General features: G+C 42.3%; 1 protein-coding gene across 1 annotated transcript in view; it reads left to right on the top strand.

Moving 5' to 3' along the window:
* Positions 1 to 15,197, top strand: part of itgb5 (integrin subunit beta 5) — an 86,258-nt gene that overhangs the window by 64,351 nt on the left and 6,710 nt on the right. Inside the window, exons 11-12 of the mRNA XM_062972232.1 lie at positions 11,734 to 11,956; positions 13,449 to 13,552. Of these exons, the coding sequence (XP_062828302.1) occupies positions 11,734 to 11,956; positions 13,449 to 13,552 (327 nt within the window). The remainder of the gene's footprint in view (positions 1 to 11,733; positions 11,957 to 13,448; positions 13,553 to 15,197) is intronic.

Genomic DNA, 15,197 nt, shown 5'->3' with positions numbered 1-15,197 from the left:
TAACTTTCTGCTCTCTCACTTGCATGCCAAAGACATATACCCACATGTTTTGCCTTTTCGAGGATTAAAGCAGGAGTAACAATGCACAGAATGAGAATTACAGTGGAGTAACCTCCCTTCTCTACTGTTGCTTACTTTTTGTAAGGTCCTAAGTGTGTGATTAAGGCAAGAAGTACATGGCACTTTCAATCAATTATCCTTTAATATGGCATGAGCATAAAGGAGAGCAGTAAGTGGAGAGGCTATATACACAAGGACAGATTCAAGTATGGCTTGTTAAATCAAGTTGACATGGTGAAAACAGAAGTGAAGTATAAATCACACTGCCTGATGGTGCATAAACATTAATGGGATGCATGAATGGGATGTGTTAGAAAGCAGTTTTGCCATTAAAAGATGACATATCATAGTGAAAAATCCAAAATTTTTTTAGAAAGATGTTCTACATGTCTTCAGTGTGTGACAAAGTAGGACAAAGGTGAGAACTCTGTTGATTTGAAGCTTCTTGTCTGTCGAAAAGGAGAAACCCAATACTTTGCTAAGAAAGGTCTTCATTTGGAACAGATGTAGATGTCCTTAAAGATACACATTTGAAGAGATGCTAAATTAGTTCCAGTTGTTTCTTTCCTAACACTTGCTAAGACCATCAAAACAAGGGTGTGTGTGTGATGGCTGGGGAAGCGAAAAGGAGTGAGACAATGATGACTTAGCTTGTATTTTGAAAAATACAGCATATGACACTATGTAATTGGAAAATAAGTATTGCGTACAAGTATCCTTGGGAATAACTGGATGAATGCAACATTCCCTGCAAAATTACTAATGTGAGTGCTTGCTTCTTTCCCCAGGATATTATGTGTATTAATAATTCATAGGATGAGTTTGGTGAAGTAATCTTTGCTCTTTCTGAAGTAAGGTTGGGTGTGGTTTCACTCTACATCATGATTCTAAGGCTGGTTTGGCTTCTTTTTATATGAAGTCCTGTTGAGCAGGTTAGATGCAGACTGCCAGGATACTCAGAGAGGGAATAGATGACCAAGTATTGCCAACATGTACAGTGTTCCCTTACTTATTGCGGGGGTTACATTCCAGGAACACCTGCAATAAGTGAAAATCTGTAGGGACACTATATTTATTTTAATATTTATACATTATTTTAGTAGTTATACACAATTTTAAGTTGTGTGTTGATAAATCGCCTCCTTCTCCTCATGTTGCAACTTATGCTCCTTTTCTCTCCCTTTGGCTTGACCTAAGTTGCAAAAGGCCTATGTTTGAGAAAAGCCTATGTTTGAGAGAAATTACTGATGTGTGGAAAAAAGTTGTTCCAGAAAGGCTATAATAACAATACACCAGGACTGAACTGGTTAGATCTCACTCCCTAAGGTTCCCAGTGGTTTAGAACCTATACTTGCAACAAGGAGTAGATAAGCAGGTGCTGAGATAAGGGTCAATAACATGAAAGCACCATTGTCTAAAGAGTCACATGTTGTTACAACATAGAAAATGAATGGAATTGCATGATGTTTAAGATGCCTGTGACGTAGCCAATATTAGACGAATGGGGTAAATGACCTTTGTAAGCCAATAAGAATATGTTTTCTACATTCTGTAGAAGTGATAAAAACCCTTGCAACCATTTTCCAGGTTGCAACAAAATCCTTTGAATGCATTCCAGTATGCTAATTTTGTCGAATTGCTAATAAATAAATAAATAGCTTTTTGAAGTTTGAACATCCAACTTTCGTGGTGTCTTTCCTCGCCCTCTCCACAGAAAGGGGCCTCCTGCTTTTGACTTTGGATTAAGAGGAGTATTTTTTACATCTTTTACATCTTTGCCCCTTCAACACTAGGGTGATTTTATGTTGTAGTGGCCAGCCATCTAGTTTGGTGTTTAACATTGGCAAGTCTTTTAATTGTTTTTGTCCTGCAATTTGGCTCATTCATTCTCTTCTGTCTCCCCAAATACAAGGTAGTGATCCATGAATGTGTGTGCGCATGCCTTTGCAGCAATGACATCTCCCCTCCTTCCAATTGCTTTGATTCATGCATGCTTCCAGTTGGACAAACTCAGATTGCTCAGAGATTTACCAACTGCATATGTATATTGAAATGATGACCAGACTATTATTTGGTTTATGAGAATTTCATTTCTTTTTTGTTGTTGTTTTGCTTTTATTGCTCTACTAATGCAGTAGAAATAGCAAGTAGAGCCTGGTGCTATCTTGCTGCAAATTCACTGCACATCATTTGAGTTGATGCTTGGCTATTTGTGCCATTTCGGAATGCAGACAGAAGTTAAGGCTCCTGTCTTGCTGAGTAGTGGAAAGAAGGGGAAGTTGCTTAAGTTGTTTGCCTAAGGAGGCACTCCTCATTATTACACTCCCTTTATAAATTCAAACATCCAGACCTTCCAAAGTTCAAAGCCTCTTCCTGTGCCTTTCTTTACAAATGACATATTTTAATAGTTTTTCATCTCTTATATAATGTGTATCCCACTGAACATGGGCCCATACAACCCCCTGGATTAAAAAAAAGCTAAGGGAATGAAGTCTCTTTGAAGCTATGTAAGGTTTGCTGATGAAGATACAATCCAAGACAAATTAAGTAGAAAGCCAGTCTCTGGGAGGCAAATAGTATTATAATGCTTCCTCATAACTACAGTAGAGTCTCACTTATCCAACACTCGCTTATCCAACGTTCTGGATTATCTAACGCATTTTTGTAGTCCATGTTTTCAATAAATCATGGTATTTTGGTGCTAAATTCGTAAATACAGTAATTACTACATAGCATTACTGCATATTGAACTAAGTTTTCTGTCAAATTTGTTGTATAACATGATGTTTTGGTGCTTAATTTGTAAAATCATAACCTAATTTGATGTTTAATAGGCTTTTCCTTAATCTCTCCTTATTATCCAACATATTTGCTTATCCAACGTTTTGCCGGCCCGTTTATGTTGGATAAGTGAGACTTTACTGTAGTTGCTAAGGGCATGAGTATCCTTGCTTGTAACAGAGTTCCCGTCTCTATTTAAAAAAAAGAAAAGAAACTAGATCACTACAGTTTAAGTTACGTGGGGTATTCCTTGGTGTTTGCATGTGGACTATGTAAAAATTGAGCTATCCATTTTAATCTAATTGTAAAAACCCAGACACAAACTATGAAGCCCTGCATGTGTCCCTGTGAACAAATTACAGAAAACCACAGTGTGGAGGTTGGCATCTGAAGCTGTGCCAAATCTTTTTAATTGCACGGTGCTCTTGAGGCTTTTATGAAAAGCCAAACGTAGAGGAAAGGAGGAAGGGGAGGGGGAGGAGATGGGGAGGAGTTGGCCCCTTTAATGTGCCTTTTCATTTCACAAGGATGCACACAGAAAGCGGGGCAGCGGAGGCCAAGACAATATTGTGCCGAGCGCTTGAGCGGCAGTGAGACTCAGCAGCGTATCTCTCCAGCTCTTGCTTTTGTTTTGTTTCATTAGCAGCAGTGGGCTGTTTCTCATAAATGTGTGGAATTTTGTGTGTCTGGCTCAGTCTCATCTCTCCATCCCACTTGTTGAGATGAGGAATGTATTTTGGTAAATGAAGGCTTGGTTTGGGGGGAGGGAGAGAGAACTCTACCACAACTTTCTATCTTAACTGTGTTCTTGCTATTCAGAGACAGGATTTTTCTGTTTCACTTCGTGTCTTTATATTTCCTAGGAGGTCTGAAGGTAGTGAAGTGATGGTTGGTTAGGGAAAGGACAACTGCAGCCTTGTATAAACATGGCTGAGATTCTGCATCAGGATTGCATCTAGTAGACCTCTGCTTTTCAGTAAAGGCACTGCTTGTGCATTGATTGTGCTACATGACTCTTGCATTGAACATCAACATTGCACAGCCATAAACTGAACTTAAAGGAACACTACCTTCTAGTTTCAGCGAGGGCTCCACATGTGCATCTCCTCTGAATTTGAATTGTAAGCAAGTGTTTTCACATTGGATAAAAAAAATCCAACAACCTCCATTTGAGCATTTGTGTAAACTTACAACACCCAAAAGATCCATGCAACAGTTCAGCACATGCTGTGGAAGCACCTGACAAACCCTTTCCATCCCCAGATGCATCTCCTGTTCCAAAACTTCAGTTTTAGAAAACCCTCTTCTCTCAGTAAGTGTGCTTTCGGTTGCATCAGGACAGTAGCCATAATCTACTGGATTGCCATGGTTTGCAAAGGCAGTGTGTTGTGTGTGTTAACTGGAAAATGAAGTGCATGAAGTGCAAGTGTATTTTTGTTCTGCAAACCTGAGTGGCATGTTATTGTTCTGCGGGTGACTCTGGATCGTGGGCACACGTAAGAGCTTCCACTGCTGCAATGAAAGTCCTGTAAAGCAGCTCAATCTTGCTTTCTTACTGTTGCAGATGAGAAACCAGGGCAATAAGATCATGGTTTTCAAAGGCCTTTTGTTCATTCCATGCCCTTCTAACATGCCCTTCTACAAGTTTGTAGGTACATTATCACTGGTCTCAGCTTCATTGTAAAACTAGTTTAGAATCATTATTATACTCAATGTGTCAAAATGTAAGTGGAAAGCATGAAAGTTAACTGATCCACTGTAAATACAGGCAGTCCCCAAGTTACAAACATCCAACTTACAAATGACTAATAGTTAAAAACAGGGTTGAGACAACAGGAACTGAGAGAAATCTCCCCCTCAGAAGGGAAATTCATTTCTGGAAGGGTCATCATGGGGAAAGGGGTTTTCCATTAAAACTTTCTTCCTAATCCTTGTTACCGCAACAAGCTAAATTTTTCTCCCAGGAACAGAAAGTGAGGTGAAATTTTCTGAACAAGGGCGCAGACAGCAAAACAAACACCACAAGGGTGTTCATCTCTTCATTCATCAAGGGATAATTCTCACATTTGTATTTGACCACAAGCAAATGTAATTGCAAAATTTGCTTGAATGTGAAGCTGTCTCAGTTGTCTCTGATATGATATGCCTGTCTTTGTTTTGATAAGACCAGGTCAATGTTACGTATTACAGTTGTAATTCACAATAGTATCTATAAAGCAGCTCTGATCTTAATATGAGCGATTTACATACACCTGTTTCCCAAAATTTGTTTTACAGGGCCGTATGTATGCTCACCAGTTGTGGTACTGGCCTCTTTGGTGTTCCTACAAAGAAACCATGATTCATGAAATCCATGCTGGATCAGGGTAGTAGTTAATTCCTTACTCTCTTGCTCATCATTGATGATATAAAGCACAGAGATTATCCAGAAAAGAGAGCTGCTCAGAATAGTGCATGCAAGCCCTCCAATTAACAATCTGCCATTCTTATAAAAGCACTCAAATAAAGTAGGCTATTAATTTTAAACAAAGCTTTCAGCTTACTGCTTTCAGCTGGAAAATATTTGGTGTTTAATTTATGAGTCCAGATAGAAGAAACTGCTTACGAGGAAGTTGCATTTGGAACATGGAAAGAATTTCTGCTAAACAGCATCAATCAATCAGATGGAGAGAAAAAACGAAGCAAATAATGTATAAAGTGATTTTATAAAATGCAAAGAAAAATCACAGATGCTAGAAAACAAGATGCATATATCTTGATGCTATTTATAAACATAAATATATGTTTTATATATGTTGAACAAAAATATGTTTTTAAACAACTTTTCTGGTTGTCTCCTTGCTGACATATGTTTGCCATTTTGTTTCAACTCAATATTCCTAAAAAGAGTTAGGCTTGTCAGAACTTTACATAAACATGCATTTTAAAGACCCTGACATTAGAAGAATATTATATCAAAACCCCCTTCGTCACTCAATCTTGATATGTTGCTTTGATCCTTATGTTGAACCACTAACCGCTAGAATGCACTTTCTCTTTTTTGGTATTATATTGACATATTCACTATAACTAGGCAAAGTTGTATTTATGGCTATTGTAAAATTTATTTTTAAAGCTGGAATACTTACTCGAGACACCCCATTACATTTAGTAAATGTTCCGTGTGTGTGTGTGTAGCTTTGCCCGGCCATGCATTGCTGTGGCTTATGGGAATCATTTGTTGGCCAGGTGGAATTGCACTGAATAGTCTTGCAGCTTAAAAGCCTGGCTGCTTTCTAAATAGGGCATCCTTGCTAGACCAGGTTGAATGGGACGGAGTAGTCTTGTGGCTTCAAAGCCTGGGGATTTTTCACCTAGGGGAAATCTTGGTTGGGCAGGTTGAAAAGCACTGAATAGCCTTGCTGCTTGCAAGCCTGGCCACTTATTAACTTGCAGAATCCTTGGTTGGCCAGCTTGAATAGCAATTAATAGTCTCAGTGTGACAGGTATGAATGCTGCAATTAGGCACCTTGATTAGCATTTAATGTCCTCAAAGCTTCAAAGCCTGGCTGCTTCCTGCCTGGAGGAAACCTTTGTTGGGAAGTGTTAGCTGGGCCTGATGACTTCCTTTCTGGAATTCCCAATTCCCCTGCTTTCAGAGTGTTGCTCTTTATTTACTGTCCTGGTTTTAGAGATTATATTGTTCTGTATTATTATACCACAGTATATAACATATATAAAATATTATAATAATATAATATAATATATATAAATTGTACAATACACTATAAAACAGTTAAAATTATTAACTTAACTTAATAATCCACAATATCTGCATTGAACTGGATTATCTAAGTCCACACTGCCATATAATCCAGTTTAATGTGGATTTGATACAGCTGTGTGGAAGGGGACCAAATTATTTAGATGGAAAAGGTCATGAACTGAACTAATGCATTATTTGGTGCCTTCTGAACTGCGTATGTGTTGATTTTGTTTTTACATTAAGCCACTACTGTCATTCCAGCTGAGCTTATCCAGGGGCAGATGTTGTACTTACTATAAGAGAAACAGTCCTACAAAGTATGAAACCAACTCTGGGGATGTGATGACATGACTGTTGGCATGAGCGCCAAACATGAATAACCATGTGCTGTATCTAGGAAAGAGGGGAAGATGGACAAATTACATATGGTGCCTTGTAGATGTATTCACATACATCCTTTTGACTTCTCCAAATTTTCTTGTGTCACAGCCTGGAATTGGTTTAAACTAACAAAATTTTAATTGGCCTTCTTACCACTTGATGCCCACAAATGATGTGTAACTGCAAAGTACTTTTTATTGTGGCATAAAAGTTTAGTAAACAAAGCAAATTGGCACTTGTTTGTTGCATAACAATTCACTCTCACACATGAAATAGAAGAACCTTTGGCAGCGGTTACAGTACAGTTGTGAGTTTTCTTGGATAAGTCTTATTCATCTTTCTCTTGACCTTTTTGTCGCTTCATCTTGTGTTAAGCTATATGGTGACTGCTGGTGAACATGTGTTTAGACCTTGCAATTGTTTCTCAAATTGAGTGTTTAGGGACATTGCCTTGTTGAAAAATGTCCCTCTACCCTCTTCCCCGAAGTCTCAGACTGAAATAAGTTTCCTCTATCATTGTACTGCATTTAGTTCTGTCCTGAATAGTCCTAGACTGGTTTTGATAGTTCCTTGGTCTCCATTCTGCTGCTTAAATAAGCTCTCTTGCAAACTCAGCAAATGTCCAGAAACAGGTGTCTTTAATCTGAGATCATCTGGCATTAGAATTGTTCACAAGTGGATCCAACCTCTTATGTGACTTCTTGAGGTTGCTGCTCAGAGTTTATTGAGGCATATTACAGTATTTCAATGCTGGATGAAAGCAGAACAAAGTGTTGAACATTCAAAGGAGTGTGTGAATATAGTGCCAAGCCATATGAACCCCACATGGTCCATCTAATTTACTGTTTAGTTTCCTACAAGGCCACAACATAAATAACACATTCCTGAGAATTTCTTTTGGGATAAAATCCCCCTGAAATGTCTGGAAATCATGCCCTATAAGAACCATCTTAAGGTGTGATTAGCTTGGTGAAGAAAACACTAAGAGATAGCATGACAGCCCTGTTTATTTTTAAGGCTGTCCCATTGACAGGGGGCAAGTTGTTTTCTGCTGCTCCAGAGACTAAGAAATGGAGCAATAGATTCAAACTACAGGAAAGAAAGATTTCACTTAAACATTAGGAAGACGCCTTGACAGTAAGAGCTGTTCGGCAATGGAAAGTGCTTCCTGGAATCCAGTGGAGTCTCCTTCTCTGGGGGTTTTTAAATAAAGACTGGATAGTCATCTGTCAGGAGTGTGTTAAATGTGTATTGGTGCATGGCAGGGGGTTGGACTGGATGGCCCTTGGGGTCTCTTCCAACTCAGAGATCCTATGATCCAAGTGGCACCTGGGGGCTCCTGGTTGCCTTCCCTTCCCCTATATCCAGCAGAAGGCATGCACAAAAATAGCTGGGGTGCTTCAAGAAAAATGCAATGTGTTTTTAAAATTTATTTATCACACAGAGTTGGTAAAAATGGATTAATGACCTAAGACTATCCCATAACAAAGACTGTGCTGTTAGGAGGCAGTGGTGAAGGAAAAAAGAATAAATCAAAGCATTTCCTTTGGAACTTTTGGTTCAAGGTCAATCAGGATTCAATTTAATTTCAGATGGAATCTCATGGATCTTGCAGCAAAAGTGACCACAGTGACAATTCAAGGAAGGGAACGGATAGTGTCTACTCTGCAAAAATGCTCAGCATCCCAAAGGGATTTAGCTAGAGCTATTTATTCAGGCAAAAAATCTTCTCCTTTGAAGAAACCTTTATTTCCAAGTGTCCAATATGCCATACAGTGTCTTCTTGTTTATGCTTCATTCTTCTAGGGGCAGGTTGCTGTTGTAGCAAGGGATTGTTGATAACAGTGCTACAGAACTTGTGCTAGCTTTTTAAATGTTTTCACAGAGTAAAATCTATTACTACCGTATTTCAAAACAAGGAAGAGAACTGAAGATGAAAATATTTAATATTATTTGTGGCTTGAAAACAGATGAGAAGGGGAAGATCAACTCTGCTTTAACTTGGAACATATTCTGTTGATTGCATCAGGAAATAATCAAGAAACAAAGTGTCTGAACTTTTGCTCCAATACAACCAGAGCTGGGAACTTGCTTTGTTTTAATTCTGTATTTAACCCCTTTGTAATTCCTTCCTGTTTTTGTAGAAAAAAACATTGCCAGACAGGCTTCATTCATGAGATGCAGGGCCGGCCCCACTCATGCGCAGGGCCGGCCCCACTCATGCGGCAGCTGACGCCGCCGCCTCGGGCGCAGGCCCGGGGGGGCGCCGTCAGGCTGGGCGGGAGGCGGGGCACCGCCCTGACGGTGCCCCGCCTCCCGCCCAGTGCGCCCTGGCCCGTCTGGCCTGCTAGAAAAGGCCAGACGGGCGAGCGGGAGTAGCGTGGGAGGCGGGGCCAGCTCTGACGCCGCTCCCCCCCCCCGCCCAGCGTGCCTTGGCCCTGCCTCCCACGCAGCGTGGGAGGCGGGGCCAAGGCACGCTGGGCGGGGGGGGGGGAGCGGCGTCAGAGCTGGCCCCGCCTCCCACGCTACTCCCGCTCGCCCGTCTGGCCTTTTGTAGCAGGCCAGACTCAGCGGAGGTTTCTCCAGGCCGCGATTGCGGCCTGGAGGAACCTCCGCTGAGTCTGGCCTGCTACACAAGGCCAGACGGGCGAGCGGGGGTAACGTGGGAGGCGGGGCCAGCTCTGACGCCGCCCCCCCGCCCAGCGTGCCCTGGCCCCGCCTCCCACGTTGCGTGGGAGGCAGGGCCAAGGCACGCTGGGCGGGGGGGGGGGAGCGGCGTCAGAGCTGGCCCCGCCTCCCACGTTACCCCCGCTCGCCCGTCTGGCCTTGTGTAGCAGGCCAGACTTAGCGGAGGTTCCTCCAGGCCGCAATCGCGGCCTGGAGAAACCTCCGCTAAGTCTGGCCTGCTACACAAGGCCAGACGGGCGAGCGGGGGTAACGTGGGAGGCGGGGCCAGCTCTGACGCCGCCCCCCCGCCCAGCGTGCCCTGGCCCCGCCTCCCACGTTGCGTGGGAGGCAGGGCCAAGGCACGCTGGGCGGGGGGGGGGGAGCGGCGTCAGAGCTGGCCCCGCCTCCCACGTTACCCCCGCTCGCCCGTCTGGCCTTTTGTAGCAGGCCAGACTCAGCGGAGGTTCCTCCAGGCCGCAATCGCGGCCTGGAGAAACCTCCGCTGAGTCTGGCCTGCTACAAAAGGCCAGACGGGCGAGCGGGGGTAGCGTGGGAGGCGGAGCCAACTCTGGCCCCGCCCCCCCGCCCAGCGTGCCCTGGCCCCGCCTCCCACGCTGCGTGGGAGGCGGGGCCAGGGCACGGGGGCGGGGCCAACTCTGGCCCCGCCCCCTCACTATTCGCCCTGGCCCCGCCTCCCACGCAGCGTGGGAGGCGGGGCCAGGGCACGCTGGGCGGGGCCAGGGCGCCGGTGGCGGGGGCGCTTTTCAGCACCCCCGCTTTACATCAAAAAATATCTCCGGCCGGCCCTGATGAGATGTCACCCATTTTGATGCTTTTTTTCTTTCCAGACCTTGAAAGTTGCATTTTGGGACTGCAACTCCAATAATGCCCCTGCCAATTTAGGAGAACAATTTTCCAGAACTTTTCAGATTTTATCTGTCTGGGAGTGCTGGTATAAATTGCTCAAAATCATAGAGTTGGAAGAAACCTCATGGGCCATCCAGTCCAACCCCCTGCCAAGAAGCAGGAAAATAGCAGTCAAAGCACCCCCGACAGATGGCCATCCAGCCTCTGCTTAAAAGCCTCCAAAGAAGGAGCCTCCACCACGGCCCGGGGGAGAGAATTCCACTGTTGAACAGCTCTCACAGTGAAGAAGTTCTTCCTGATGTTCAGGTGGAATCTCCTTTCCTGTAGTTTGAAGCCATTGTTCCGTGTCCTAGTCTGCAGGGCAGAAGCTTGCTTTCTCCTCCCTATGACTTCCCCTCATATATTTATGCATGGCTATCATACATCACCTTTCACCAAAGTGATTTAAATCTGTGCCAAAAACAGGACACAGTAGTTCCAAGCTTAAAGCAATGAGACATTTGTACAGCTATAATGTTTGTTGGGTCATATTGGATGATGAACTCTCTACTAGAATTATGCCTGGTATAAAATAGTGTAACTCTGATATATACCATGAGTGAAGGAAAAAGTAGTAAACAAAATATTGTGAGGTGATGAATTAAGAAATATAGAGTAGGGTATGACTTGCTCAAAGCCACACTAAAAAGTTCATGGCCATGGCAGGATTTCAATTACGTATCCAGAATTGGTTTTCTGTCATTCTGTTCATTATGCCATTATAAGCCCTTCTTTCCTATCATTCTGGAGGTTGGAATTCTCTTCTGACTTTGGGCAGTCACCAGAATCTCCCTCCAAATCTCACTTTTGACTACAGAGTCCTTCCATTTAGTGGCCAGTGAAGAGAAGGCGTTGGGGGTCCCCTGGACATCTCAGCAGATTGTCATTGTCATTACTCTATGTCTGGCTGTAAAAACATAATTGGATGCTTCTCCAGTGCTCGGTACTCTCCACTGGTCACTAAACGGCCATGGAGAAGGAAATCCTGCAGCTAAAAGCTGGGCTTGAGGACAGGCTGAATGGGTCAAAAAATTTTAACACCACATATGGGACTTTTACATTGTCTCCACAATGCAAGATTTTATCTTTAGAGTGTACTGGCTACTTTGTACTGGATTTTGAACTGCTTATGAAACTATAAATCCATTTCACTGTCAGTGCAAATGAGTTGTTCTTATCTAAATTGCCTTTAGGTCATGGAGAATGCCACTGCGGGGAATGCAAGTGCCACCGTGGTTACGTTGGGGACAACTGCAATTGCTCAATAGAAACACAGGCATGCCTTTCAAACGATGGCCAGATGTGCAGTGGAAGAGGGAACTGCATCTGTGGGAAATGCCAGTGCACAGAGCCTGGCGCTTTTGGGGAGACTTGTGAGAAGTGTCCCACCTGCCCAGGTGTCTGCAGCACTAAAAGGTAGTGTGCCAGCAAGCTAAAGTGCAGTCCCTTGACATGGCAAATTGATGACAGGATCTCATTTGTGGTACTTGAGCCATGTTTATTTCCATGCCCATGCATCCTCTTGCATGAAGTTTCAGGAACAAAATGATCTATCACAGCTTGAAATAGCTTACTGTATCCAGAACATACTTCATGCTTTGAATTTATTAAGGCTCAAGCTCACATTTCGGCAATCTAAAGATTTCTGGTAATAGAACTGGGAAGGATCTATGTTTAAGAGGCTTAGCAGGTCCACTTGTCAGAAATTAACCATCTCAGACTTACACAGTATTTATTTAGCTTGCATTCATTTTTATTTCATTTAAAGATAGTACAGTATATTATTTCTGGACTGCGAGACCTTTAAGACCTCTTCTTCCCACTATAAGTGCAACACATTCCCCTTGCATTACAGCCAGCCAGGCATTTGACGGACAGTTTTTGCCATTTCCTCAAGGACAGGAGATTCATGGAACCATAATGTGTAACATGTATATTGTATGTTGAAAGGCATTAAAGAGTCATTACATTAATACAGAATTAGCAAAAGGAACCTGCACTGTCATAACAAGTTAGCCATACCAAGCTGATTCAGTCTTAAGAGGCAGCAGTGCCCTTAATTCTCTGTCCTGCTTGTATTAGCTTCCAGAAGTCAAACAGCAAACTGTTTCCAATGTGTAGGACTCCAGCAATCATCTCCAAAGTTATTTCTATCATTGGTCCCTTCACTCTTCTATTAGGATGTTTACAGAGGGATTCAAGCTCAGTTGACTTCCACTACAAGATCCAAAGGAGGTACTTGAAGCAGATTCAGGGTTAAAACAACCATAATCTTCTCTGAGGATAACATAAATTTTTGTTGGTCTTGGGGCCCTTCCAGACAGCCTCTACATCTCATGATCTGATCCCAGGTTTTCTGCTTTAAACTGGATTGTATGAGTCCCCAGTGCCAGATAATCTGGGACAAACAGAAAACCTGTCTGGAAGGGCCCTCAGTTTAATGTTAAGAAAGCTATAGGCCAATGCATTGGTTGGCTTTTCCAAAAGATGCCAGGCACATGGACAGTGACTGGCCACTGATAATAAATACGTTGCTTATGAAACTTCATCCCACCTGTAGAAAGCACTGGATCCTAGAGAAAATATAGTTGGTAATAGGGCACAATTGCTATTTTTAAGTGAATGCTAACATTAAAGAGGGATTTGTTGCTAAATATAATTTTGGCTCCTGGGATATGGGCTATCTCCTTCACATCCTAGTTGCTTGAGCCAAAATATTAAGCCCTATAGTGTCTCCTTACATATTGGGGGGAAATATTGCAACAACTTATTTGTCAAAGCAGTCCAGATTGCTTTGTGGTTACTACAGAAAAAAAGTTTAGTTTGAGTAGGAACCTGGTCCTTAGATTTGAAATCAAATTAAGTTGGACGCCATGCTGATTAATCTCCTCTGATTCCTCTTTCAAAGGGATTGCATTGAGTGTATGCTGTTTAACTCGGGAAGGCTGGCTGACAACCAAACCTGCCAAAAACACTGCAGGGACGAGATCATTACACGAGTGGACGTTCTCAGTAAGTACTATTAAGATCCCGCAGCGCAAAAAAAAAAAATTGCTAATAATCATTACATGTCTGAGAGCCAATTATGAAAAAAACATGCTACAGAAGTGGTGGCTCTGCATGTATGATTTAGATTGCACTCACCAGCAGCTGGTTGCCCTTCATGCAGTGAAAATTTCCCTAGAGAAGGTCCCATGCTATCATTTTGTCCAGCAAAGGATCCATTGTCTTCAACCCAGGTGGTAGGAGTGTAACTTCTTTAACTGTGTAACTTCTAACGTGTTTTTGATGTCTCCCGTCCCTCTTCTGACGTGTATGAATCATAATTAGATGCTTGCTCCATTCTCATTCTGTGTTCTGATGCTTATAAGATACTTTGTTAACTTTACATGCTGCAGTTTCCAAGTCACGAATATAAGGAAACAAAGCAACGAGATTTGGAAAACCAGTGACTGGTAGATACGTCTCTAGACGGAGCCAGTGGCCTTAGCATATGACAACTTGTATTCAGTATGCATATCCAACAGCTCTTGGATTGTGTAGGTTTATCTTTACTCGACTGAAGTATGTGCAACTGCTGCAAATATGACCCTGCTTCATTCAATTGGTCTGGATGACATTTTTGGCCATTCCAGTGTTGTGCTTCTATATACATTTTAGCCTCTAAGCTATAACAGCTCGTACATTTCAACTGAGTTGTGTTAAACATTTTGTCACATTGCATTTTTCCCTCCTTTCCTTGTATGTGTGTGCACATGCAAGATACACAGAGAAAAGAGGAAGCTATTCCAGCTGTTGGCTGTTTCAGCCATACTTGCGACATCTGCTACTTTAGTTCACATCTGGCCATTACAGACTATAAGTTTTTATCCATAGAAATATTGCAAAATACTCAGTTTGTTTCTTTCTGCTGTTTTTGACATTCTTTTTTGCTATTTTTCATGACTCTGCTATCTGTTCTCCTGTCATTCTGTCTGTCTTTCCAAAACAAATTCCTTTATTAAAAAATTCTGGCATAAAAAATGCCAATAGAGGTTTTGTGGCAGCATATTTTAACAGTGATTCAGATTCAAAACTGCCATTTGCAACATTTCTGACTTCTTAAGAACAGATGCCTACCAACCACAAAAAGCTCACTTTAGATAACTATATACATACAGATAACCCTAAAATGCAGTTTTAGGGTGAAATGGCTTTCCAAACTCACATGTTTAAGCTCCACAGAGATAAAGACCATGCTGAATGGCAGGCAAAGTTATTTTTAGGCAAAACAAACAATTACAAATAGTTGGAGAACCAAGTTTGGAGAAGAGATACTTGAAGGTCTAGTGCAGGGGTCCTCAAACTCTTTAAGCAGAGGGCCGGTCCACAGTCCCCCAGAGTGTTTTGGGGCTGGACTATAGTTTGAAAAAAAAATACAAATTCCTACACACACTGCACATGTTTTATTTGTAGTGCAAAAAAAAAAAAACAACAACATGAAATAACAATACAATATTTTAAAATAAGAACAATTTTAACCATCATAAACCTATCAGGATTTCAATGGGAAGTGTGGGCCAATGAGATAGTCAAGTTAATTAGGATTGTTGTTGTTGTGTGCCTTCAAGTCATTTCAGACTTAGGGTGAGCCTAAGTCTAAAACTGAGGGCGGGGG

This window comes from Anolis carolinensis, chromosome 1 (assembly GCF_035594765.1).
Source record: "Anolis carolinensis isolate JA03-04 chromosome 1, rAnoCar3.1.pri, whole genome shotgun sequence".
Lineage (NCBI taxonomy): Eukaryota > Metazoa > Chordata > Lepidosauria > Squamata > Dactyloidae > Anolis > Anolis carolinensis.
Note: the sequence above shows the minus strand (reverse complement) of the source record. Positions and strands in the feature narration are given on the sequence as shown.